Source organism: Lithobates pipiens, unplaced genomic scaffold (assembly GCF_037356315.1).
Source record: "Lithobates pipiens isolate NorthernLeopardFrog02 unplaced genomic scaffold, aLitPip1_a1.2 Scaffold_25, whole genome shotgun sequence".
Classification (NCBI taxonomy): Eukaryota; Metazoa; Chordata; class Amphibia; order Anura; family Ranidae; genus Lithobates; species Lithobates pipiens.
The window spans coordinates 118,402,747-118,429,747 of NW_027507787.1; the positions used below are offsets into that span (position 1 = coordinate 118,402,747).

At 44.3% G+C, this 27,001-nt stretch overlaps 1 protein-coding gene across 2 annotated transcripts in view; it reads right to left on the reverse strand.

Annotated features, from left to right (window-relative positions):
- The window catches only part of DRGX (dorsal root ganglia homeobox), a 352,087-nt gene that overhangs the window by 147,049 nt on the left and 178,037 nt on the right, over nucleotides 1–27,001 (reverse strand). For both annotated transcript variants that reach the window (XM_077454822.1, XM_077454821.1), the window contains exon 6: nucleotides 23,860–23,981. In XM_077454822.1, coding sequence (XP_077310948.1) covers nucleotides 23,860–23,981 — 122 coding nt within the window. The remainder of the gene's footprint in view (nucleotides 1–23,859; nucleotides 23,982–27,001) is intronic.

A 27,001-nucleotide genomic window follows, 5' to 3' on the forward strand; every position in this document is an offset into this window, starting at 1 on the left:
GATCGCTCCTGGCGAATGAGAAGCTTCCTCCCACTGTGTATTGTATACACAGGCAGGGAGGAAGTGATGTCATTCTCCTCGGGGCGGTCTTTTTGACCGGACTACGAGGAGAAGACAGAAAGTAAGTGTGCACCAACACTACACTGACATGTAGGCACACACAGGCACACAAACCCCCCCCCCCCGATCGCCCCCCGATCCCCCCCTCCCCCCCAGTCACAGTGTCACTGATTGCAGTGATCATTTATTTACTGATCACTGCATTCAGTGTCAGTTGTAAAAGTAAAAACTGTCAGGGCAGTTAGTGTTAGGTCCAGGGTAGCCCCCTACCACCCCCAATAAAGGTTTAACCCCCTGATTGCCCCTAGAGTTAACCCTTTCACCCCCTTTTGCCAGTGTCACTAAGCGATCATTTTTCTGATCGCTGCATTAGTGTCGCTAGGTAGCTAGTTATTTTTTTAGGTTCACCGCCAGGTTTTTATAGCGCTAGGTACCCCGATATACTACCCAATAATGGTTTTAACCCCCTGATTGCCCCTAGTTAACCCTTTCACCCCCTTTTGCCAGTGTCACTAAGCGATCATTTTTCTGATCGCTGCATTAGTGTCGCTAGGTAGCTAGTTATTTTTTTTTAGGTTCACCGCCAGGTTTTTATAGCGCTAGGTACCCCGATATACTACCCAATAATGGTTTTAACCCCCTGATTGCCCCTAGAGTTAACCATTTCACCCCCTTTTGCCAGTGTCACTAAGCGATAATTTTTCTGATCGCTGCATTAGTGTCGCTAGGTAGCTAGTTTTTTTTTAGGTTCACCGCCAGGTTTTTATAGCGCTAGGTACCCCGATATACTACCCAATAATGGTTTTAACCCCCTGATTGCCCATAGTTAACCCTTTCACCCCCTTTTGCCAGTGTCACTAAGCGATCGTTTTTCTGATCGCTGCATTAGTGTCACTAGTGCCGCTAGGTAGCTAGTTATTTTTTTTAGGTTCACCGCCAGGTTTTTATAGCGCTAGGTACCCCGATATACTACCCAATAATGGTTTTAACCCCCTAATTGCCCCTAGTTAACCCTTTCACCCCCTTTTGCCAGTGTCACTAAGCGATCATTTTTCTGATCGCTGCATTAGTGTCGCTAGGTAGCTAGTTATTTTTTTAGGTTCACCGCCAGGTTTTTATAGCGCTAGGTACCCCCATATACTACCCAATAATGGTTTTAACCCCCTGATTGCCCCTAGTTAACCCTTTCACCAGCGATCACAGTATAAGTGTCACTGGTGACGCTGGTTAGCCAGTTAGTTATTTAGGTTCCCCGTCAGGTTTTTATATAGCGCCAGGGACCCCCATATACTACCTAATAAAAATTTTAACCCCCTGATTGCCCCTAGTTAACCCTTTCACCAGTGATCACTGTATAAGTGTTACGGGTGACTCTGGTTAGTTTGCTTTTTATAGCATCAGGGCACCCACCATTTATTACCCAATAAAGGTTTAACTCCCTGATCACCCGGCGGGTGATATCAATTAGGTTTTAGGGTCAGGGTCTGCGTCGCCCCAGGCAGCGCTAGGTTAGTGCCAGTACCGCTAACACTCACACGCAAAGCATAAACCTCCCGTAGTGGTACAGAATCTGAACAGATCAATATCTGATCTGATCAGATCTATACTAGCATCCCCAGCAGTTTAGGGTTCCAAAAAAATGCATTGTTAGCGGGATCAGCCCAGATACCTGCTGGCACCTGCGTTTTGCCCCTCTGCCCAGCCCACCCAAGTGCAGTATCGATCGATCACTGTCACTTGCAAAACACTAAACACATAACTGCAGCGATCGCAGAGTCAGGCCTGATCCCTGCGATCGCTAACAGTTTTTTTTGTAGCATTTAAATCCGGAAGGCAGTGCTTGGTTTTCGGGGTCCCGTACGCGGCTAGGCTCCCAAAAAGTCCCCCACAGGTGGTATCCCCATACTCGGGAGAAGCAGCAGAATTTATTTTGTGGTGTAATTTGACTTATGCCCATAGCATGTGTGAGCAATATATCATTTAGTGACAACTTTGTGCAAAAAAAAAAAAAAAATTTAAATTCCTGCAACTTGTGGCAAAATATAAAATATTTCATGGACTCAACATGCCTCTCAGTAAATAGCTTGGGGAGTCTACTTTCCAAAATGGGGTCATTTGGGGGGGGGGGTTTGTGCTATTTTGGCATTTTATGGCCTTCAAAACTGTGATAGGTAGTGAGGAGTGAAATCAAAAATTTGCACCCTTAGAAACCCTGAAGGCAGTGATTGGTTTTCGGGGTGCCGTACGCAGCTAGACTCCCAAAAAGTCCCACATATGTGGTATCCATGTACTCAGGAGAAGTAGCAGAATATATTTTGGGGTGCAATTCCACATATAACTATGGCATGTGTGAGCAATATATCATTTAGTGACAACTTTTTGTAAACTTTTTTTTTTTTGTCATTATTCAATCACTTGGGACAAAAAAAAATATTCAATGGGCTCAACATGCCTCTCCACAACTTCCTTGGGGTGTCTACTTTCCAAAATGGGGTCATTTGGGGGGGGGGTTGTACTGCCCTGCCATTTTAGCACCTCAAGAAATGAGATAGGCAGTCGTAAATTAAAAGCTGTGTAAATTCCAGAAAATGTACTCTAGTTTGTAGACGCTATAACTTTTGCGCAAACCAATAAATATACGCTTATTGACATTTTTTTTACTAAAAACATGTGGCTGAATAAATTTTGCCCTAAATGTATGACTAAAATTGAGTTTATTCGATTTTTCTTATAACAAAAAGTAGAAAATATAATTTTTTCTCAAAATTTTCGGTCTTTTTCCATTTATATCGCAAAAAATAAAAATCGCAGAGGCAATCAAATACCATCAAAAGAAAGCTCCATTTGTGGGAAGAAAAGGACGCAAATTTCGTTTGGGTACAACATTGCATGACCGCGCAATTACCAGTTAAAGCAGTGCAGTGTGAAATTGTAAAAAGACCTCTGGTCCTTAGGCTGTTAATTGGTCCGGGGCTCAAGTGGTTAATGGCTGTTGAGTTATTTTGAGGTGACAGCACATTTACACTGTTACACAAGCTGTACACTCACTACTTTGTAGCAAAGTGTAATTTCTTCAGCGTTGTCACATGAAAAAATATAAATATATTTACAAAAATGTGAGGGGTTTACATGACCCCATTTTCTTCAGAACTAGTGCAGACAAAATCCTTTTTAAAAACTAAAAACTTTGGAAGTGCAGCTGCCTTCTGTAAGTGTGTTCTGTTCCAGAGCTTAGTAAATGAAGGGAAGCTCTGCTCACTGCCATCATCCAACCATTTGCCTTTTTTTTCTTCTCCTTGCACGTCATAGGGTATTCTTTGCAAAGTGAAGCTTTGCCTCATTTACAAAGCTATGGAGCAAATGCCCTACCAGAGTGCAACTGAACTTCCAAAGTGCAGTCAATGTTCCTTAAATGAATGCACCCCATTCAGTTTAGCACTGTACACTTCATCTTTATCATGAAGTATGAGACATTTTATAAGCATTTTTCTTAAAAAAAATGATACTGTTGCTGCTTTTTTCAAAACGTTTTAAAGAGCATGTACAGAGTTTATATGGAATAGGTCACGACCCAGATTAAGCTTTTCGAGACTTGCTGTCCCTAAACTCAGAGGAGGCCTAGGCCTACCAGATATAAAAAAATATCAACAAGCTTGTCATTTAACTAGAATCATTGATTGGAATATTCACTCCAAAGTGAAAGACTGGGTCCAATTGGAAAGCCTGGATTCATCTTTTCCACTGGCTCAAATCCCATGCCTGGCTTCAAAACATACACCTTCAACTTACATTTCATACCCGCTAATCTGCCCCACATTTACCTCCTTTCGGAGCACCAGTAACAAACACAAGATTTCATCGATCATAGGCCCAATGACCCCACTTAGGCTCAATCCTGATTTTGCACTGGGATTACGAGAATCCTTCCTTAAAGACATATGGCCACATCTAAATATGAGAGCGGAACACTTCTTCGAAGGAGGCCACCTCATCCCCTACGCCACCTTAACGGATAAAATAACAACTGGTACATTCTCCTTTTGGACATATGTACAAATTAGACACTTCCTTGGAGCCTCCGCATCCAGACAACTTACCCCCTTCGAAGAAATGTGTCTAAAAAAGGATCCCCAAAGTCATCTCATATCCTTCACATATGCTCTACTATTCTCAGATCAGAACCGCAAAAACAACTGGGCTAACAGTAAATGGGAATGGGATCTCGCAATGGATCTCTCAGAAGCTGACTGGGAGAACATTTACAAACACATCCACAAGGGAACAGTGAATATTTGCACAAAAGAAAACGCTTTCAAACTTAACTCAAGATGGTACAAAACGCCCTTTAAACTCCACCACCTATACATAGCAATCTCTCCACACTGTTGGAGATGTGAATTAGGGACTATTACACATCTGGTGGATGTATCCTAAAATCTGACCCTTCTGGAAAGAAGTCTACAGACTCATCCACCAGATGACCACATATGCGCTAGCTTTCACACCAGTACAATTTCTGCTTCACTATCCCTCGATACCAAAACGTACGTACTTTGTTCTTTAGCCATGCACATGGTGAATGCAGCAACAATGTGTATTCCAACCAAATGGCTCTCCCCTGAACCACCAACCATAGCGGACTGGTTCCGCCGTCTTCACAAAACTGCAGAAATGGAGGAACTAATTCACCAGGCGAAAGATACGCCCTCTAAATTCATTCAGATATGGTCTGGTTGGTTGCATTTTATTACAACAGAAGAATACAAAAAGATCCTTAACTGAAATCTTTTTGAGAGCTGTGTCAAAGGACACTCAAACAACCCCAATCCTTCCTCCCCCTTCTCCCCATATAGGTTCAAATTCCACCTCCTTTCTTTCTCTTGAACATACCTAAGAGAGATATCTTATGCCACTACTATTTCCGACCACAATGTCTGCCCCCTCTTTATCCCTCATAACCATACTTAATGGCTACTCAATCCTTAGCACAGTACTTTCCTGTTCAAATCACATAAACAGCCAACTTACGACCAGATACCCGACCATTATAGACGTATAAATAACCTAAATATAGTTAATACAAAACTTATATCTATTTCTTCTTTATAATTCCTACTCCCACTGGACAAAGTTTATTTAGATATGTTTATGGAGATATGTTTACTATTGTAAGATTTATAGGATTCACCAAACGTTTGTATGATCATACATCTTTGATCCTTGTAGTGGCTCTGTCCGCATTAGTTCATTGGCACTAGGGATGAGCTTTGAGTTCGAGTCGAACTCATGTTCGACTCGAACATTGCTTGTTCGCCTGTTCAGCGAACAGTGAACAATTTGGGCTGTTCGCAGCAAATTCGAAAAGCCGGAACACCCTGTACAAGTCTATGGGAGAAATCTAAAGTGCTAATTTTAAAGTTTTAATTTAAATTTTAATATGCAAGTTACTGTCCTAAAAAGTGTTTGGGGACCTGGGTCCTGCCCCGGGGGACATGGATCAATGCAAAAAAAAGTTTTAAAAACGGCAGTTTTTTCAGGAGCAGTGATTTTAATAATGATTAAAGTGAAACAATAAAAGTGTAACATTCCTTTAAATTTCGTAGCTGGGGGGTGTCTATAGTATGCCTGTGAATTGGCACATGTTTCCCGTGCTTAGAACTGTCCCTGCACAAAGTGTCATTTGTGCAGGAAAAAAAGTCTTTTAAAATCACTTGCGGCTATATTGTCGGCTCCCGTAATACGGAGAACACTCAATGAGTGTGCTCTGTATTAGCCGATAATTCATTCATTCATTGATAAACATAAAAAAAAGGCCCTTCAGGTCTGGTATGGATATTAAGGGGAACCCGTGTCAAATTAAAAAAAAAAATGACGTGGGGGTCCCCCTAAAAATCCATACCAGACCCTTTATCTAAGCACGCAACCTGGCAGACCGCAGGAAAAGAAGGGGGAAGGAGAGAGCACCCCCCTCCAGAACCGTACCAGGCCACATGCCCTCAACATTGGGAGGATGCTTTGGAAGTCTGTGACCCCTCAAAGCACTTTGTCCCCATGTTGATGTGGAGAAGGGCCTCATCCCCACAACCCTGAGCGGTGGTTGTGGGGGTCTGCGGGCGGGGGGCTTATCAGAATCTGGAAGCCCCCTTTAACAAGGGGACCCCCAGATCCCGGCCCCCCGTTTGAAATGGTAAGGGGGTACAAAAGTACCCCTACCATTTCACAAAGAAAGTGTAAAAATGGTTAAATAAGACAAACACACTTTTGAAAAATTCCTTTATTAAAAATAAAAAAAAGATTCCAGCGGTGCTAATCCACTCTTGCTATCCAGCGATGGATGATCATATCCAGCGATGGGGGATCTCTCAGTCCAGCGCTGTCCATACATCCGTCTTCTGTCTCCACTGCGGAGACACTGCGGGGATCCCAGCGCTGACGTTTCTTATATTAGGAGGGCGGGGCCACCCGTCACCTGACCCCGCCCCCTCTGACGCTGGTGAGGGGAGCCAGGGATTCCCTAATGATGTATGGGTGACCCCACCCCCTCTGATGTAACGAAAACCTGCATTACATCAGAGGGGGCGGGGTCAACCATACATCACTGGGGAACCCCATAGCTTTCCTCACCAGCGTCAGAGGGGGCGGGGTCAGGTTACGGGTGGCCCCGCCCTCCTAATATAAGAAACGTCAGCGCTGGGATCCCCGCAGTGTCTCTGCAGTGGAGACAGAAGACGGATGTATGGACAGCGCTGGACTGAGAGATCCCCCATCGCTGGATATGATCATCCATTGCTGGACCCCGGAGATCCGTCGCTGGATATGATCATCCATTGCTGGACCCCAGAGATCCGTCCCTGGATAGCAAGAGTGGATTAGAACCGCTGGAATCTTTTTTTTATTTTTTTTATTTTTAATAAAGGAATTTTTCAAAAGTGTGTTTGTCTTATTTAACCATTTTTACACTTTCTTTGTGAAATGGTAGGGGTACTTTGTACCCCCTTACCATTTCAAACAGGGGGGGCCAGACTTGAAAGTAAACATGATGAGCTAGCAATAGCTCACAATGATTTAAGCAGAGAACACGAAACTCTCGCTTCTGCTTTCACCATGATACAAATGTAAGTCGAGGACCTCGACAACAGGAATAGGCGTAATAATTTGCGTCTCCGAGGAATCCCAGAAACCGAAGTGGACCTAATCCCCACAGTGATTCGTCTGTTTAAATCCCTCCTCCCCGACCATGATTCTGCTGCGTTTAAGTGCGACCGCATTCACAGGGCCCTCCGGCCGAAACCACCAGCAGACAAACCCCCAAGAGATATCATCCTGTGCCTTAAGGATTTCTTGGTGAAGGAGGAGATCCTACGTGCTGCCAGAAACAAACAACGTATTTTTCTTGACGACACCCAAATCCAGATCTTCCCAGATGTCTCACCCGCCACCCTTGAGAGACGACGGTCCCTCAAAGAAATCACCTCTACACTCCAATCTGCTCGCATTCGTTATAGATGGGGCTTCCCGTTTAGATTGATAGTCCCTCATAATGGCAGCACTTACTCGGTATCTACGCTTCAAGAGGGTCAAGATTTGCTAGTGAAATTGGGCCTCCTAGATGCTGCGGAATCCCGGAGACCCCAGCTGACCCCAAGACCGGCTCCTATTTGGCAAACACCACCGTCACGGAGGGATAGGAGGCGTATTCGTTACGGGATCGGTGAACCTAACGGAGGAAGTCCTCGCTGAAGTTCTCTACTCCACTATGCTTCTCTTTTGACATTTCTCCCTCTGTGTTGTTGGAAGCAGGTATGCCCCCCATTTTCCTCTGTTCCCATTATGACTGCTCCATGCTGGTGTCCTTTGGTGCTGCGACATGCTTCCCCCCCCAGCAGAATACCTGAACGGCTTGTTGTGCCTCCCTTTTTTTTTCCTTTTTTTGCCATATCAAGCTGGGACTGAGACCTTGGTGTCTCGGAGTTACCTTTTTTTTCCGGTTGTTTGTTCTTCTCAGGTGCTCGGGGACCTGACAGTTCTCTTTTTGTTGCTGTTGTCGGCTCCCCTGACTACCTGACCCCCCTGATATACATATTCTGACTGGACTCTACGTATTCTGGACTATGGTTTGGTTCAGGGGTTTTGGTTTCTCGAAAAAGTTTCCTTTTCAACTTTTATATGTTTTTCCCCCACTTTTTTTTCTCTTTTTTCTTTTTTCCCTCTTCCCCCTTTTTTTGGGGGGCCCAGCACTTTTTCATCAATCTCTTTATTCTCAACGCTACAGACATTGCCACGTTTTATTATGCTTGCTGTGGACTATGTTACGCATATATGTATTTCTTAACGGGATAATGGCTGCACCCCTATCTGCTTTCCCTTATTACGGTCCCCCCCAAATTATAATTCTCAATTATTGTTTTATGATTGGGGCTTCTTGGCTGATCACTCCCTTTGTTCCTGCTTATGGCGATCACATGTGTGTCCCATAATGTTAAGGGATTTAATTCCCCCACGAAAAGACGTAAGGTGTTTGATTTTTACAAGGGAATGAATGCCAAAATACTTCTCATTGAAGAAACCCACTTCTCACATAATTCCCATCCTAAATTTTTTCATAGGAACTTTCCTCAAGCGTTCTACTCTCAATACCACTCTAAATCTAGGGGTGCCGCCATTTTCCTACATTCCTCTTTTCCTATGGAGGTGAAACGGGTTTATAAAGATGTTGATAGTAGATATGTTATTATCAAGGGATTAATACATAACAGGGAATTGACAATTGCAAGTGTGTATGCCCCCAATGATGCCCCAGCTACTTTCTTTAAATCTTTTTTTGCTAAATTAGCTTCCTTTCACTCCCCTCACTTAATTATAGGTGGGGACTTTAATTTGGTAGCTAATGCCAACTCGGACCGTTCCTCCCACACTCCCCTCACTAGGGCCTTCCCCAAATCACTTACCCATGGACTCTTGGAGTGTCAACTCTCGGACACCTGGCGTGCACATAACGTAGGGGTTCGAGAGTTCACTTTCTATTCCCACCCCCATAACAGTTCTGCCAGGTTGGATTACATCTTTGCCTCTCCCATTATCCTAGCAAATTCGACGCAGAGCTGTATTTACCCCTGCGTTTGGTCGGACCATCACGCCACAGCTTTCACCACCACTTTCATTAAGTTGTCCCCCACATTACACTCTTGGAGACTTAATGAATCCCTCCTGACAGATGCAGACACAGTATCCAAGATAGAAGAGGCGATAGAGGAATACTTTTCAATCAATGCCCTACCAGAGTTATCACCCTCTACAATCTGGGTCGCGCATAAGGCTGTTTTAAGAGGTAAACTGATAGCGATATCGGCTGCCCGTAATAAACTATTAAACGGTAGGATTCTAACCTTGACGAGAGAGATTGATCACTTGTACAAGAACACGTCCTCATTACACTGAGGCCGCGTACACACGCGCGGACTGTTGGCCCAACTTTGTCCGTCCAACAGTTTGAGCGAACAGTCCGCTCAAACTTAGCATGGACGGACATGGCCACACACGACGGACGAACAGTTTGCTGAAACCGTGCGCGATGACGTGAACGGCACGTACGACGGGACGAAAAATACGACGTCCTATACACTGCAATGCAACCTTCCGACGTGGAAATCCTTTCTGAGCATGCGCGAGACTTAGTTGGCCGAACAAGCCTACACACGAGCGAACAGTCCGCTGAAACCTTGTTTCAGCGGACAGTTTTTCGGAATTTCCGTAAGACCTTGTTCGGCCAACTGTCCGCTGAAACTGTCCGCTGAAGCCCCACACACGAGCGGACTGTCCGCCCAAACACTGTTCAGCGGACAAGGTTGGGCGAACAGTCCGCGCGTGTGTACGCGGCCTTAGACTCTACCAGACAGGAGATTGATCGTAAACGCTTAGAACTTGACTCCCTTTTAACAAACAAAACAGAAAAACTCCTCAGATATGCAAAAGCGCAACGCATCCAATCAGATGGTGCAGCCTCCTCAAGGTTTGCATGCAAATTACAACACTCCCAACGACCAACGCATGTCTATAAATTAACCTCTAGGGAGGGCCACCTCACTTCTCACCCTAAAGAAGTTTTAGCCACCTTTGAAAAATTCTATGCTTCCTTGTTGGCTCATGACCCGAATATCAAAGTCCCGGAGCTTAACTCTTGGCTGGATGAGGTGCCATTGCCAACCCTATCTGAATCCCAAATAGCACACCTAAACTCCACCATCTCTACGGCGGAAGTCTTAAAAGTTATTAAATCCCTTAAACAGGGTTCTGCCCCAGGCCCTGACGGCTTTGCTGCCATATATTACAAAAAATTTGCTTCAGTCTTAGCTCCCAGACTCACCTACCTCTTTAACTGGGTGATGCAGGGCGGCAGCTTCCCAGAGGAAATGTTATTAGCAAACATGTCCCTGATCCCCAAACCAAACAAGAATCACGTGCTCCCCCAAAATTATAGACCAATTTCAGTTATGAATAATGATTTAAAAATTTTCTGTAGAATCCTTGCAGATAGACTTGCCACCCATATCCCCTGCCTTATCTCCCCATTCCAATCTGGTTTCATTCCTCACAGACTAATTACTGATAACATTCGATTGGCAACTAATATAATTCAAGATGCTAATGAACACTCGCGTAGTCTTCTGTTACTTAGCCTCGACATTCAGAAGGCTTTCGATAGTGTCTCCTGGGCCTATCTTGCTAATGTCTTACAAAGACTAGGATTCCGTGATGAATTCTTGCACTCTTTCCACACCCTTTACAAGAACCCTAAGACTAGGATAAAGATCCCTGGTTGCTGTTCAGACTTCTTCAGTGTAGGTAGGGGCACTAGGCAGGGTTGCCCTTTATCCCCGCTACTGTTCGCCTTGGCCCTCAAACCCCTGGCTATAACTATCTTAAATAATCCCAACATCTCTGGGTATACAAAAGGAACCTTAACAAGCAAATTCTGCATGTATGCGGACGATGTCCTGATGTTTATGTCCAAACCACTAATCTCCCTCCCCAATTTATTTGACGTCTTATCGAAATTTGCTAATATTTCGGGTATATCCATCAATTTATCCAAATCCGAAGCTCTTCCCATAGGCATTCCCTTGCCGGAACTCTCACATCTTAAACAGTCTTTTCCCTTTCATTGGTCTTCTACCCACCTCTCCTATTTAGGGATAGCTTTGTCCAACAATTATAAACAACTCTTCTCATCTAATTACCCTCCGTTGTTTGTTAAAATTAAGTCTACCCTGAAATCTTGGTCTAATTTACACATTTCCTTTATGGGTCGCATAACGGCCCTTAAGATGGCCATACTCCCCCGTCTACTATATGTTTTCCGGTCTCTCCCAATAAGAATTTCCAAATCATATATTAATAATATCCAATCATATCTCAATAAGTTTATTTGGCAAGATAAACCTCCCAGATTCGCTAGGGACGTCTTGTACCGTTCTGCTACGAACGGGGGTCTGGGAGTCCCACAAATTTGGCTTTACTACCTGGCAAGTAGATTTTCCCAACAGGCTCAATGGTCCATTAGGAACTCTAGGGTGCCGTGGGTTCAGTTTGAACAGGAATCTATACTTCCTCGAGTTCTGCCAAACATTATGGTCCCCATATTTACTGAATTGCCCACATATTCGTGCAAATCTTATTGTTCTAGATGGCCTACGTCTCTGGCATATGTATGGTAATAAGTATGGCCTGGTACCCCAGACACCTATGGGGGCCTCATACCTAGGTGACCCTAGATTCACATCGGCCCACAATCCCCAAATTGCATTCCGTCCCTGGATTGAACTTGGCTTGGTTGCCTTAAAAGACTTCCTTATTGATTCCCATTTTGCCACATTTCAGGAGTTGCAGTCCAGTTTCCAAATCCAAAATACTGAATTTTTCCATTACTTGCAAATTCGCCATTTTTTTTCTCAACACTACCCTGGCCCTTACACCTTGCCTCCAGGGTTTTTTGAAGATATCTGCCACACGGCCCCTAAACAGAGAGGCCTAATCTCCGGTCTTTATAAGACTTTGGTGTCAGCGGTGGAGGTGGTAGGACTACAATACAGACTTAAATGGGAAAATGAGCTGGAACTGGATTGTGACACTATGGATTGGGATAGAGCCTGGAGGAACATGCGCCAGTGCTCAAAAGCTCTCTCACTTAGAGAAACTGCAGTTAAGTTGCTCACTAGATGGTACTATACACCCCTTCGGTTGCATAGTATGTTTCCCCAGGTTTCCCCCACTTGTTTTAGGGGATGCCCATGCCCAGGCTCCTTTAAACACATATTTTGGGAATGCGACCGGATTCAGCCAGTGTGGCGTTTACTTTTCGACTTAATCAATAGAGTAGCAGGTTATACTATCAATATCGACATATCTCATGCACTGTTATTTGTAGCCCCACCTGATACTCCTAAACATTTAAGATGCCTGATTCATTCAATTTGTCTGGCCATGCTCTGGTCTATAGCACTTAACTGGAAATCTCCCTCCTTACCATTTGCTCAGCTCCTTTCACGCATAGACCTCATGATGCACATTGAAAAAATTCATCACACACTACATGACTCTATCCCATTATTTGATGCGAAATGGAAACCGTGGTCTGTATTCAGGCTCCTGCATTGAATGTGCTGGTCTCTCTCCTTCCCCTGGTTTAATAACCTTTTATTTTCTTTTATCTCATTTTAATTTTGAGTTCTCTCTTTCCCTTCTCTATATTATATCAAAAAATCTTTTTTTAGAACCATGTGGTATCTTGTATCTAAGATGTTAATACTCACTCTATCCATATGGATCTTACAGTTCATGAATGATTTACATGCATTGACTAGTTCTTTCATCTTTGATTATATGTGATGCTTACTATGTAACTTGCTTCTCTTGTTCTATATGGTTGTATATGCTCTACCACAAATTATTTTTGTTTCTGATTATTATTTCTTAATAAAATATTTGAAAACAAACAGGGGGGGCCGGGATCTGGGGGTCCCCTTGTTAAAGGGGGCTTCCAGATTCTGATAAGCCCCCCGCCCGCAGACCCCCACAACCACCGCTCAGGGTTGTGGGGATGAGGCCCTTCTCCACATCAACATGGGGACATGGTGCTTTGAGGGGTTACAGACCCCCAAAGCATCCTCCCAATGTTGAGGGCATGTGGCCTGGTACGGTTCAGGAGGGGGGGCACTCTCTCGCCCCCCCGCTTTTCCTACGGTCTGCCAGGTTGCATGCTCGGATAAAGGGTCTGGTATGGATTTTTAGGGGGACCCCCACGTCAATTTTTTTTTTAATTTGATGCGGGGTTCCCCTTAATATCCATACCAGACCTGAAGGGCCTTTTTTTTTATGTTTATCAATGAATGAATGAATTATCGGCTAATATAGAGCACACTCATTGAGTGTTCTCCGTATTACGGGAGCCGACAATATAGCCGCAAGTGATTTTAAAATACTTTTTTTCCTGCACAAATGATACTTTGTGCAGGGACAGTTCTAAGCACGGGAAACATGCGCCCCTTCACAGGCATACTATAGACACCCCCTAGCTATGAAATTTAAAGGAATATTACACTTTTATTGTTTCACTTTAATCATTATTAAAATCACTGCTCCTGAAAAAATGTCCCTTTTTAAAACTTTTTTTTTGCATTGATCCATGTCCCCTGGTGCAGGACCCAGGTCCCCAAACACTTTTTAGGACAGTAACTTGCATATTAGCCTTTAAAATTAGCACTTTAGATTGTGAACGTTCGAGTCCCATAGACTTTAATAGGGTTCTAAAGTTCACACAAAGTTTAGGTCTGTTCGCAGGTTCTGGTGCGAACCGATCAGGGAGGTGTTCGGCTCATCCTTAATTGGTACCTTTCTTGTTGTATTGCTTATTCTATCATTTATTACCATCTAATTATTGACAAACCTCATTGTATACTATGTATATGTTCTGAACCATTTTGTTGTTATTGTTGAAAACTCAATAAAAACATTTGAAAAATAAAAAAAATATATATATACTGTTGCTGTTTGCCACAGGATTTTCAGAAGGGGCAGACCAACTATTTACCGAAAACAGACTTGTGCTGAGAATACCGCCACAAGAAGCAGTGTTAAGAAGCCTGCCTTCAACAAACTGCTGAATTGTATGATGTTACACTAACATTATATATTTAAGGAACTGAGATCTGACACAAAACATACAACTTTTCACAAACTTCTCTAGGCAAATATTTGCTGATTCCACTAGAGCCATTTGGAGTTAATTTACTAAAGGGGTAGCAAGATCACTTTGCAAAGTGAATTATCACTTCATGGGGGAACTATCGCTTAGCTTAGTAAATTAAGGAAAGTTTCATTTTGCAAGGAATACCTGATCATGTGCAAGGAAAAAAAAAACGGATGATGTCAACAAAGATTCCCCCATTCACTGAGATACATAAAAATCCACTTTGAGTGATTAGGCTTTATCCCTTCCGTAAATCAACCCATATATCTCTTTAATTCCATATTCAAGCTATGGCTTTGCTCTACAGAACAATTTTATATTTGTATCACATATTTTCTCACTATATACATATTTTCCTTCACAGCTGTGGCTTTCCATTCAGTGCTGCTGTTTAGCTTAGATGTCTTTCAGCACCTTTATAACTGGTCATATTTTGTTTAATTTTCAGAGGACACTGCCCTGTTCTTATATTTATCAACATTATTTTGCTAAGATTCTTCTGTGATATATAGTGATGACACATTTTTAAAGCCTCTAAAAATGCTGTTGTCAGTAAAAAAATGGCCCATTAGAGCATTATTGAAAAGAAAAAAATAATTGGGCCCAAAACCCAATGCCTGTGGCACAGCACTGAACATTTTCGTATATTATAAATATATTCATATTACAGCTACCTTTTTGTCTTCAATCTTTTAACTAGTTTATTTTTTATGTAAACAGGCAAAATACATTAAATACTATCCCTTTTCATTTGGCCAGGCTAGCAAGATGAAAATATAAATAACCGCATAGCTGGAGAAACAATTTTTGTGCCATGCTTGGTTTCATTTACCTGTGGATAATCAGCTGGAGTTTAGAAAGGAGCTGAGAGAAGATAGATCCTGTTGCTTCCAATTAATATGTGGCCTCTGTTAATTAATAGTCTAGGTATGCTGCCAGCTATTAAAGTATGTGACTGAATCAAATAAATCCACAGGCCCTTGATGCTTTTAGCAGTAAATAATTGCAATGACAGGAAATCTACTCCGTTAGACCGCACAATCAGAAGATCATCCTGTATTTGCCACAAAAATACACCTAGACGTGGACTGGGACAGAAAACCACACAGCAAGTCCTTCATTTGATAAATGCTTTCTGTAATGATGGCACGTTATTAGGCCTAACTGATCTGCCTTCAAATACTACTTATCACATTTACATGTACACAATGTGAAAAATGAAAGCAGTATTAAACCCAAAAGCAAACATGCATTGTATTGCAGCTTACCAATCATTAGATATAGGGGCTGCATTTGTTTTCTTTTTTAGGTCTTTCTCTCTGTTTTCCCCTAGGGATCTGGCCAGTAACACACTTCTTGTATTGGAGTGCCCCCACTCTGGATGGAGGAACACAGAGAGCAGATTTGGACATCAGCATCGTCAGTCTGAGGGGAGGGGACTGTTAGTGTATTTAAATCTGCTAGTACTAATAAACAAATTGAACCTGAACTCCAGCTAATACTTTATAATCAGTTACAGCAAACCCTGTCAATGTTAAATGGTTTGTAGAAGAGCTTTTCTGCTGAAAAACAAAAACAAATTTACTGGCTTGATCACCAGGTTAAAATAAAGGAAATTGCCTAAAAAAAAACTATTACAGACATCACATCTAAGAATTTGTGAGCTGCAATATAATTAATGTTTGATTTTGAGTTTTATACTGCATTAAAATGTTTTTTGACCAAAAATGTTTAAAGTATAACTAAAGGCAAAACTTTTTTTTTTATAGTTTTGGACACAATGGACATGGATTAGAACACCTATTGCGGTCTGTGCCGTTAGGGGGATTGACCATCTCTCTTTATCTCATTTACCATCGTCATCGAAATTAAAAGTAAAATAAAATACCACATTTTGGGTTGTCCCCAGAAAAGTAATAGGGGGGAAGTTCCAGTGGGGACACTGGTGGCCTGGAGGTTATAACCCTCACTTAAATAAAAATAAAAAAAAAGTTTTGCCTATAGTTCTACTTTAACATAACACAATAAAAAAAATGTATTGCTTAACTGCTTGCGGGCCAGCTGCCGCAATTTCACTGTGGCAGGTTGGCTCCACTGCGCTTATTGTATTGTACTTGTACTGCGTTATTGTACGTGATCTCACAAGTTTTTGCATATCGGGCGCGTGCCCGCTGCCAGCTCTGTGAGTCTGACTGCGGGTCCTGCGGACTTGATACCTGCGGGGATACCCGCTATCATCTCACAGAGAGGAAGAATGGGGAAATGCTAATGTAAACAAGCATTTCCCCGATCTGCCTAATGACACTGACATTGATCACAGCTCTCTGTGATCGGTGCCCCTGGTGCCCCAGGACGATGTAACATATTTTAAAATGCGTAGGGCGAGACGACGCGCTGACGTCACCTCGTGGCTTGTGTTTGCGATCTGGGAAGACGGGTTTGTGTTGGTGTGCGTCCGGCCGGCGCACCCCACTTAAGGCCTACTGTCTTTTTCAAGCTTGTAAGTGTTCATTTTATATTTTTACTGCAATAAATTGGTATTTTACACTATTTGGAGCCATTTTGTTTCTATGTATGGATGCCCACCTATGAGTCAGTGTTTACGGGAGAGCCATTTTGGGATCCAATTTCAGCTGGTGCACACATTGGAGATTACTCTAAACGGCTGAGGAATGTGAAGGTTGGAGAAGCTGCCACAACTTTGAGCCACTGTTGACCCTTTGGGGTCTGAAGGTTCTGGTAAGAAGCCATTTTATACATAGGTGGTGGTGGATTCTACACGGCTCACAACAGAAGATTTCTGGTTGGACTTTTTTGCACTTAGCTATCTATACAATTTATATATGTTTTATCAGTCATGCTTATGGTCACAAGTGGTGTTTATACTTGATGCTGAATTCTTTTAGAGAATTTGAGTATATATTATTAGTCACGTTTTTTGCTTTACTTATTTGGAGTTATCCATACACATTTTATATTAGGTTATTTTATTGTGTTTAAGTCACTAATTCTCAAATTTTTTTGAGTCATTTCATTGGTGATTAATTTTCATCTTTGATTTTCTTGGTCAACTAGCACTGAGGTTTGCACGGTTGGTTAAGGGGAGGGTGGCCCAATTGGTGGTTATTATATCACTTCACTATGAGTTAGCGCAGTTCTTTATTAAAGCAATATAGTTTTATCTTTTAGATTTAACACGGATTTAGTAAGTTATGTTTGTGTCTGCTAGTAATCATTTTCATGTATTTTTTATTGTTTTGATATTTTAGTTGGGGGTGGGCCCTGTCACCTAGGCTGTATGGAGCCATCATATTTTTAGCGGCAGCCCTGCTCAACAGGTGCACGTTTTTCCTATGCAATCAGTGAATACCATTCTCACTAAATACACAGGCAGTGATCTGGCAGAGTGGGCAGGTGCTGAGTGATCAGAAAACAGCCCTAACAGTGTCCTGTTAGGGCTGGTTCACACCAGAATGCAGTGGCAGAAAAAGGTATGTTCCATGTGTGTTTTCTGCATGTGTGTTCAAAATGCACTGCCTTTGTGATCTACTGTGGGTGATAATACATTGTTAACCCCAAATGTAGATCGCAAACAGTGTGTTTGTGAGAACAAAAATAAAATAAGTATTAAGAGTGCAGAGTTCATGAGTGCGTTGCGCTCAGAATGCAGGAATCAGGAGTGCATTGCGCTCAGAATGCAGGGTCCTGGAGTGCCTTGCGCTCAGAATGCAGGGTCCTGGAGTGCCTTGCGCTCAGAATGCAGGGTCCTGGAGTGTGTTGCACTCAGAAAGCAGAGTCTGGGAGTGCGTGGCGCTCAGAATGCAGAGTCCGGGAGTTTGTGGCGCTCAGAATGCAGAGTCCGGCAGTGCGTGGCGCTCAGAATGCAGAGTCCGGCAGTGCGTGGCGCTCAGAATGCAGAGTCCGGGAGTGCGTAGCGCTCAGAATGCAGAGTCTAGGAGTGCGTGGTGCTCAGAATGCAGGGTCCAAGAGTACGTTGCGCTCAGAATGCAGTGTCCAGGAGTGTGTTGCGTTTAGAATGCAGGGTTAGTTGCACTCAGAATGCAGAGTTGGGGAAGAGGGGGTTGATGTGAAGGGTGGTAGAGGACATTGCTATAGGGGTGGCCCCTCTACACTCCAAATATCCCCCCAGCACTCTGACCCCTCTACACCCCAGAAGGGTGTAGAGGAGCCGGCGCATGTACATTGCCGTCTGCGAGACCGTGGAGGATAGGGCAGAAGCCGGTGATGTGGCCCCCTAAAAGCAAGACACGGCCGAGGGACCCACATCTGGCAGAGCCTGACCATTGGCCACAGAAGCAAGAGGGAGGACAAGCAGTGGAGATGCCTCCCCTTGTTCCTCCCCCTATGAGAATCACGTGCTCGCCCAGATACAAATACCAAAGCACCCCTAAAGGCTCGGATACTAGCAGGGCAAGTTTACCACAAAACTGACAGTGTAAACAGTACAACATTATATCATATAAACAAAAGAAAATATTGACATATAAAAAGGAAAACAAAAAAGGGTACATTTATGAATGCTCAAAATGCAGTTCTACCGTAAATCTAATCAATTAGGATAAACTCTAGTGTTCTGTATACTAGGATTCTGGAATAGATGTGCAAAGCACAAAAGGAAAAATAAACAAACATGGAAACAAAACCAAACCAGGGATGGGGAAAAGAGGAAGGGAAAGAGGAGAGAAGGTGTTGAAGGGGGAAGGAAACACACTTGCCTTTTATGGAGGCACTCCACATAAATGACTACATCTGAAATTTACATATACAATCAGTGACAATAGGGTGTCATTCTTGGACCTGGATGTTATACTCAAACAGGATGACCATATTGTTACCAACCTGTTTCAGAAACCCAGTGCTTGCAATACATTGCTACATGCAACTAGTGCCCACCCTGCCCCTCTCATTAGGAGTAACCCCTACGCCCAGTTTCTGCAACTTTGCAGAAACTGTACACGTGACAAAGATTTTCAAGATTAGGCCAATAAATTACAACAGCGCCTAATGGCTCGTGGCTACTCTCGCTCACTTGCGAGTTGCGGGACTTGTCCTAGATACCCATGGGTAACAGAAGGACCAAGTATCCGCCTGTCCAATGGACAACAACAGATTATCCACTTTCACAGATTGCACCGCCCATGTGTGACCTGACACTGTCAAGCATTCTACATAGGAGAAGCAAAACATCAATTTGGTCAAAGAATCAGTGATCATACATACTATTCAGAGAATTATAGGATACAGGGGTAAGTAACAAGACTCATAGGACTGAATCATAGATTTGATACCACAGTAGTCTCCTTTTTTGTTCTTAAGGTAACCTCCCCAGACCCACGGGGGGGGGGGGAATGGGATCGACAAATTTGCTGCCTGAAATGCTCTGGATTGAGCGCTTGAACACACTAATGCCGTGTACACACGATTGGACAAAGGTGGCAGCGGCGGCGACAGAAGACTCGGCCAACGCTAGTAAAAGAGCTATAAGAAGATAGCGGAGGCCTGGCAAGAAGAACCGAAGAGCGGAACAAGACCCCGAAGTCGGAAGAAGACCCCCGGGCGGCGGCGACGACGAAGAAGAAATCCGGGCTCCTCCGCTAGTAAAAAAGCTAGCAAAAGATATGGGAGGAGTCCAGCGAGAAGACCCCCCAAGACGGAAGAAGAGAAGACCACCGGAGCTGTCTAATAAATTATTTTGAAAACTCGTGATGTGTTTTTTTATTTAAACTTTTTTTTCCGCAGGTGAATGGGTAGGGGTACATCATACCCCATACTCATTCCCATAGGGTGGGGGGGTGGTATCTGGGGGCCCCTTAATAAAGGGGGCTCCCAGATTCCGATAAGCCCCCCGCCCACAGACCCCGACAACCAACGGCCAGGGTTGTCGGGAAGAGGCCCTTGCACTCATCAACATGGGGACAATGTGCTTTGGGGTGGGGGGCCCTGCCCCAAAGCACCCCCCCATGTTGAGGGCACGCGGCCTGGTACGGCTAAGGAGGGGGGCGCTCGCCTGTCCCCACCCCCTTTCCTGACCGGCCGGGCTGCGTGTTCAGATAAGGGTCTACTATGGACTTTGGGGGACCCCCACGCTGTTTTTTTCGGCGTAGGGGTTCCCCTTTAAATCCATACCAGGTGACGGGACAGCGAGGTGTCAATCTCGCCGATGGAGGCGGCGACATTGACTTTCTAGTAGTCCCGTCTACCTGGAGCCACGTTCAAAATGAACTGACTTTTCACCATGTGTGGGCAAGTCCATTCATTTCAAAAGTCCAGTGGACTCTGCCGGAAAAGTCCAGTCGTGTTTGGGCAGGTTCGCTCGTTCGGAAAGTCCAGTGGTCCCCCACTGCAAAGTCCGGCAGTTTGTCCGATTATGTGTACGTGGCATCAGTTCTCCAGGGCTGAATGAAATGCACACTTACAAATATTTCCTGTAACTTTTCCCAGCCTTTTTCCCCCCTCCCCCCTCTTTTCCTTCCCCTCCAACACTTTCCCTCTTTCCCTTCCTCTTTTTCCCTTCCCTTGTTTGGTCTTGTTTCCATGTTTTTTTTTTTTTCCTTTCGCGTTTTTTGTCGCCTCCCTATGTGATTGCCTGGTGGCTAGGCTTGGACCTCGGGTGTGTGTTCCCAAATTACTCTGACTGTTAACATAATAGGTTCCTAAACAGAACTATATGAACCTGCTATGATCGTGTGTGTGTGTGTGTGTGTGTGTGTGTGTGTGTGTGTGTGTGTGTGTGTGTGTGTGTATATATACTTATATTCTTTACTTGTATTTTAGTATCTATATCCTCTATATTCACCTGAATAAGTGGGCAACCGCAAAAGCGCAACTAATTAAATTTAGGTGTATAAAGGTGGCCATACACTATACACTCTGATTGTACAATCTCCATTTAGATTTACCAAAACTATAAAATAGGAAACGCCATCTCTCCAATCACACTGTAACCAATCAGGCAGGCCCTTGCACTATATAGTCGGTGGTAGATCTAAAGGGGATTGCACAATCAGGATGTATGGTGAGCTTTATAGAACCCAGGACATACAGTACTACTTCTGTTTTCAATATTACAGCTCTATCTACATAGGCTGTTATCTTATCGCTCAGTGCCTGAACACTCTGCCAAATGAACAATCTATGGCTGTGTATTTAGACGGCTTTCACACCAAGCCGCCCATAGCATCGGCTTTAAAATGCTGCTATTTTTAGCGGTGTTTTGCTGTTGGATTTGCAGCACAATTTGGCCACTAGCGGGGCGCTTTTACCCCCGCTAGCGGCCGAGAAAGGGTTAAAACCACCCGCAATAAGCCGCAATAGCGGCGTTGTGCTGGCGGTATTGCAACGCTGCCCAATTGATTTTAATGGGGAGCAGCGGTGGAGGAGCGGTAAACAAACCGCTCCTTCACCGTTCCAAAGAAGCTGCTGGCAGGACTTTTCCAGATGTCTTGCCAGCACACCGCTCCAGTGTGAAAGCCCTCAGGCTTTCACACTAGAAACAATTGAGCAGCAGTTTAAGGGCGGATTGCAGGCGCTATTTCTAACTCTATAGCGCCTGCAAAATGCCCTTGGTGTGAAAGGGGTTTTAGTGAGAACGATATTCACTAATTGCATTGGCAAAACGTGCACCTGATGAGGGGTGGTATTGATCTCTTATAGAAGGGTAGTTGATACACAGTGTGTGCTAATGGGGTCAGCTGGTAAACGCCTTTCTTTGTCCAAAGGTCTGTCCAGGAAGTAATGGAGAAGTATTTTTCATATGCCAGCTGGACACAGAGGTAAGGGGTGTACACGATAAATAGAAAGGTTTTTTTATTTCTGTAAAAGTACAGTAATGGTATATTCCTTGACAAAAATATAAGGCTTACTCTAAATGGATGAGACACACACAGACCAATCCAAGACACTGCCAGAACACAGCTCTGTAGACCTGATTTCTGCAGTCGATAAGCTCTATAAGCACATGACACAGTCCTGATGACTGTACAGCAGCATATTATGTTTGTTACAAAGTTCTGAGAGCTGCACTGTATACATACATTTTTTATGTTAAGTAGTCTTGACAACTACACTCCATAGGATAACCATCCTGCACAAACCATCCTGCACATTACATTTTCCTTACTAAGGTACAGTGGTGGCTGGTGGTATATTTTTTTTTTTGGGGGGAGGCAGCAAACAATCCACCTGCCGACCCACGCCCACCCTTTTTTAAAGCCTATTAGAGCCTCTGGCTATAATCGAGTGCTTCCAAAAAAAAAAAACCCAGTGGAATCCATGTGCCCGGCTTGTAAATTAGGGGGGCAGCAGCCCTGCGCCCTACTTTACGGGCCGCCACTGCTAAGGTATTGTCTGAATAGTTGGCAAGTAGTCCCCCACTTTTATTAATGATGTTTTTCTTTAATCACTTCAAGACTGGGCTGTTTGAATCCCTTCCTGCCCATGATTTTTTTTTAGATTTCAGTGCTTTAACATTTTGAGTGACAATTACTCAAGTGTTTTGAGTAATTGTCACTCAGAGTAATTGGCAATTGTACCCATTTTTCCTTTTTTTGCTATATAAAAACGAAAAAAGACCAAAAACTTGACCGAATAAAATGTCTTAATTTCTGTTATAAAATTTGCAAATAAAGGTTTCTTCATAAATTTAGGCCAAAATTTATTCTGCTTTATTTCTTTGGTAACAATAATTCAAATTGATGTATATTACTTAGTCTGTGTGAAAGTTAATCTATGTACTATGGTACATATAATTGAAAACTGATCATTCCTAATGTACTGATTGCCTATCTCATTTCCTGAGGCCCTAACATGCCAGTACAGTACAAATAACAACCCCCCCCCCCTCCCCCCCTCCCAATAACCCTTTTTTGGAATGTAGACAGCCCAAAGCATTTAGTAATAGGCATGGTTTTTTGGAACGATTAAAAAAAAAAAAATTACATTTTTTATTTGTATTTTAACAACTTCTTTCCCACACACAGCAAAGGCCTATTTGCAGTTACACCCCAAAAACGTGTGTGACATTTTCAGCTGATTACTGTGACAGGAGAGACTTTACAGGCAGCAGCATTGCAGCCTTTGTTTACATGTGTGATTTTGTCAGTCATAGATTGTGCCCATGTGTAGCCTCAGTGATGCACACAAGCATTCGAAAACAGGAGGACGATTAAGGTACACTCAGTGGAACGGTCAGCTCTTTGTCAATATTATATATTTATTTTTTTCTGAAAATGTTCCTGAGATCTATGTGCATCTGGTGGACTGTTGCTTATTGCACAGTAACCAAGGATACAAGCGACCTGTGTACAGTGCAATAACCATTCCTTATTAGACCACTTCTACTTCTAGGCATGATATGGCCATGTCCACTATTCTCCATGGTGCTCACATGCCACAAAATGACTTTTCACAGGGTGTCCTAGTCTTTCACAATCTTAGCAACATATGTGTCTGCAGAGTTTCATAATTGAGAAGTAACAATTATGCACCAATAGTTTTTTCACAATTTTAATCAGGATTCCAAATTAAGTACTCACCTTTCAGAGATGCTACATGTGACAGCGCTTGAGCATAGCTGGCAGTGTTTAGGATTGCTCCAGGAAGACAAGAAGGAAAGAATGATGCTGCTGGAGCCACTGTCCTGTCATGACTTAAACACCTATAAGCAAACAGGATACATAAACATGTGTTAACACGGTACAGCTTCAAGGATTCAAATAATCATATTTCTGCTAACAGAATTTCATAATGTTACTCAGTTACAATCTGCAAGGAAAACTTTTAAAAGCAGAGTTTATTAAATGGGGTACACCTAAACAGAGTTGAAATTAGGGGTGGGAGCATGTGCCCCAGGTGTGGCATCGCGAGGGGTGCTGCAGCTTGTACAGATTTTCCTGCAGCAGTTGAAAGGCCCCTCCTCCTCACTCCAGCATTCAGCTGCAGCAGGAGGAAAATACAGGGATTGGTACATGTAAATGTCGTGCCAGTTGCACTTGTTATCCTGGTCTTTTATTCCCCCGCTTTCCATCTAGATTCCCTGCAGCAGCCTGGCATGGTTTCCTTTTTTTCCTAGGAGGGAGGAGGGGGCAGACCGCTGTCCTGGGATTCTCACTTTCCTGCCTAATCCCCCTGTCTATTGTATCAGCTGCCCTGTTTGCATTAGCTTTTTCACATGAGCGGGTGGACTCCGCCAGTGGATCTGCCTGCTCAGCATGGGATCTGTTTGCTTATCCCCACTGAGCAGGCAGATGACAGGTTTGTGTTCGCTCTGCCTATGCAGAGCAGACAAGTGAGGCCCGGAATGGAAAGAAAAAGTAGTGCAGGGACGGGCATGACAGTGTGTTTAGGGGAGACATTTCATGGGTTAATATGAAGAGCTAAGAGGGGAGGGGACAGTGAGTAAAGTTCAGGGGGGAGTGGTACTATATAAGGAGGAGGCGGGACTGGGCTGGGGAACAGGAAGTTGTGGAGAAAGAAAGGAAGAGCCAGTTTTTGCTCTGCTCCTCCAACATGGCTGTGATGACACTCGGGTGAGTTTGCAGGCAGCAGCGGCGAACAGGGGACTGGGGTGGATGCACAGACAGATCACTGTCTTTATGGATGACCAGGTGAACGGGTCGAGGCTGGGAGGCGAGGGTTGCTGCGCATGCGGAGGTTGCGGCCTCCAGCACTCTGTTTTGAATGTGTGCCAGGCGTGGAGCCCTCTTCTAAAGAGAAGCTGGCAGTTTGCCTGAGCAGGGCCTGGGTGGACTCCACGTCGCCGGCCAAGCTCGGCCACGGGCCATTATGGTGCCGTTTCCACGTCCACGAATCGTGGAAGTATTGCAAGATCGCACCCCCCCAACCCCTCTGCCTGAATAGCTGTGGGGGAGGAAGGCTCAGTGAGGGAGACTGACCCGTCGGGCCGCTCATACCAAAAAAAAAAGCAGAGCTCTGTGGGTGGGCGTGGTCAATATGGGCGGTGCGAGATGACAAGATGGCTTTGGATGGACAGAGTGGACCATCCAGATCACAGTACGTGAGGGCATGTGTGGAACCATGGCAGGGGGTGGAGCTTTGGGGGCAAGATGGCCCTACAACGGAGGGACTCTACGGCCCCCAGGACCTCTTTGCCTGAGGGGCTGATAACACCACCGGTCCTGATCTAGGACAACAGGTCGGAAAGTGAGCTGTCAGTGTGCGAGGAGGAGGAGCTTCAGGAATGTGAGCCAGTGATGGAGGTGGCTGTTGGGGTTCCAGTGAGCCCAGTAAGTCAAATGTTTAATTTTTCGTTGTAAGCTGCATTGGAAAAGGGGGGGTGAAATGTCGGCGGCGGTTGCCCGCCAGGAACAGAGGTGGTGGATGAGGGCCCACAAGTGGGGGGCGGAGCGCCCGCCAGTTCGGGGACAGTGGTGCAGCATGGGGGGGGGGGTTTGTCAGTTAATGGTGGGATGGAGATGGTAAGGATTGCAGACGCACAAAAAAAAGCAAAAGTGAGATGTACGGGTGCTTTGAGGGTCCCCTGGTAACACAAATAAACAGGAGGTCTGGGATACGATTTGAAAAGATGAGTGTGTGGAGATCTTCATGCTATGGCCCCCTTAAAAAAAAAAAGAAGGAATTTAAATTTTAAGTGGATAGGGTCAAGCAGGAAGATTATGAAAAAAAAAAAAGATGAAGGGAAGTGGAGGTACGGATTGATTTTGTGAAAAGGCGTTCGCTATTATGCGATTGTCATTGGGGGTAAGAACCAGAACATGTTTCGGCGTTGTTCTGTTATATGTAGGCCATTGGTAGTTGCACAGGTTAAAAGAGGGATCTCTTTGGCTATGGGTTGATGAGCAGTTTAGACAGGTCGGTACGGCCGTCTCTTCGTGGGGCTCAAAAGATAGTGGCCTCTGGATGCGGTTTCAGTAGCAGTAGAGGCCTCCAAAGCAGTTCTTTTGAGGTTCAGGGGGGTATACCACCTTCTGTACTGTCGGCCGAAAAGAAAGGGGGGTGGGTTGTGAGTGCAATGAGAGCTCCTGTCAGTTTGGTGATTTTTTTACGTTAAACACGGGCGTTAAGGGGTGGGGGGACCCATCCATTGTATTGTGGCTTCATGTGAGGACAATGTACAGGCGAGCCTAGTCACAAATGTGATGACTTTGGAAAGGGGGGGAGGGGGGAGGTTGCAGCCTTTACTGAGTAGATACCCGGATAAGGAAATGGTTGCTCTCTGGGCTTTTTTAATGGTGTCTCCAGCGGGGGTGGTGCCTGAGAAGGAACTGAACAAGTTTCGCCTCGTTCCCCACTTATTTGTCCAAAAAGGGAGTTCTGTCATAACCCAATGCAGTGCACTGTGTCCGATACTTCAGGTACACAGCTATAAGGTGTGTTAGATGTGACGGAAATGGGGCGCCTATGGCAAACTAGGACATAGAGTCCATGTTCCGCTTGCTTACAGTTCATTCGGAGAGCTTCAGCTGCTAGCAAGGAGGCTGGCAAGAGGAGTTTTTACTTGAATCGATGCCTGCCCATGGGTTGCTCAATTTAATGGGCCATGGTTAGATGTTTAGTTCTTTACCGAGTGAGGGGTTAGAGATGTGTTGGGCCCTATTTAGGCATTTTTGGCAGTTTGGCATCTCCGCCCAGGGCACTGACTGATTCTTTGCCCCGGGCGAAAGAATGTCCCGTTTCGCCACTGCACCTAAGTGAAAA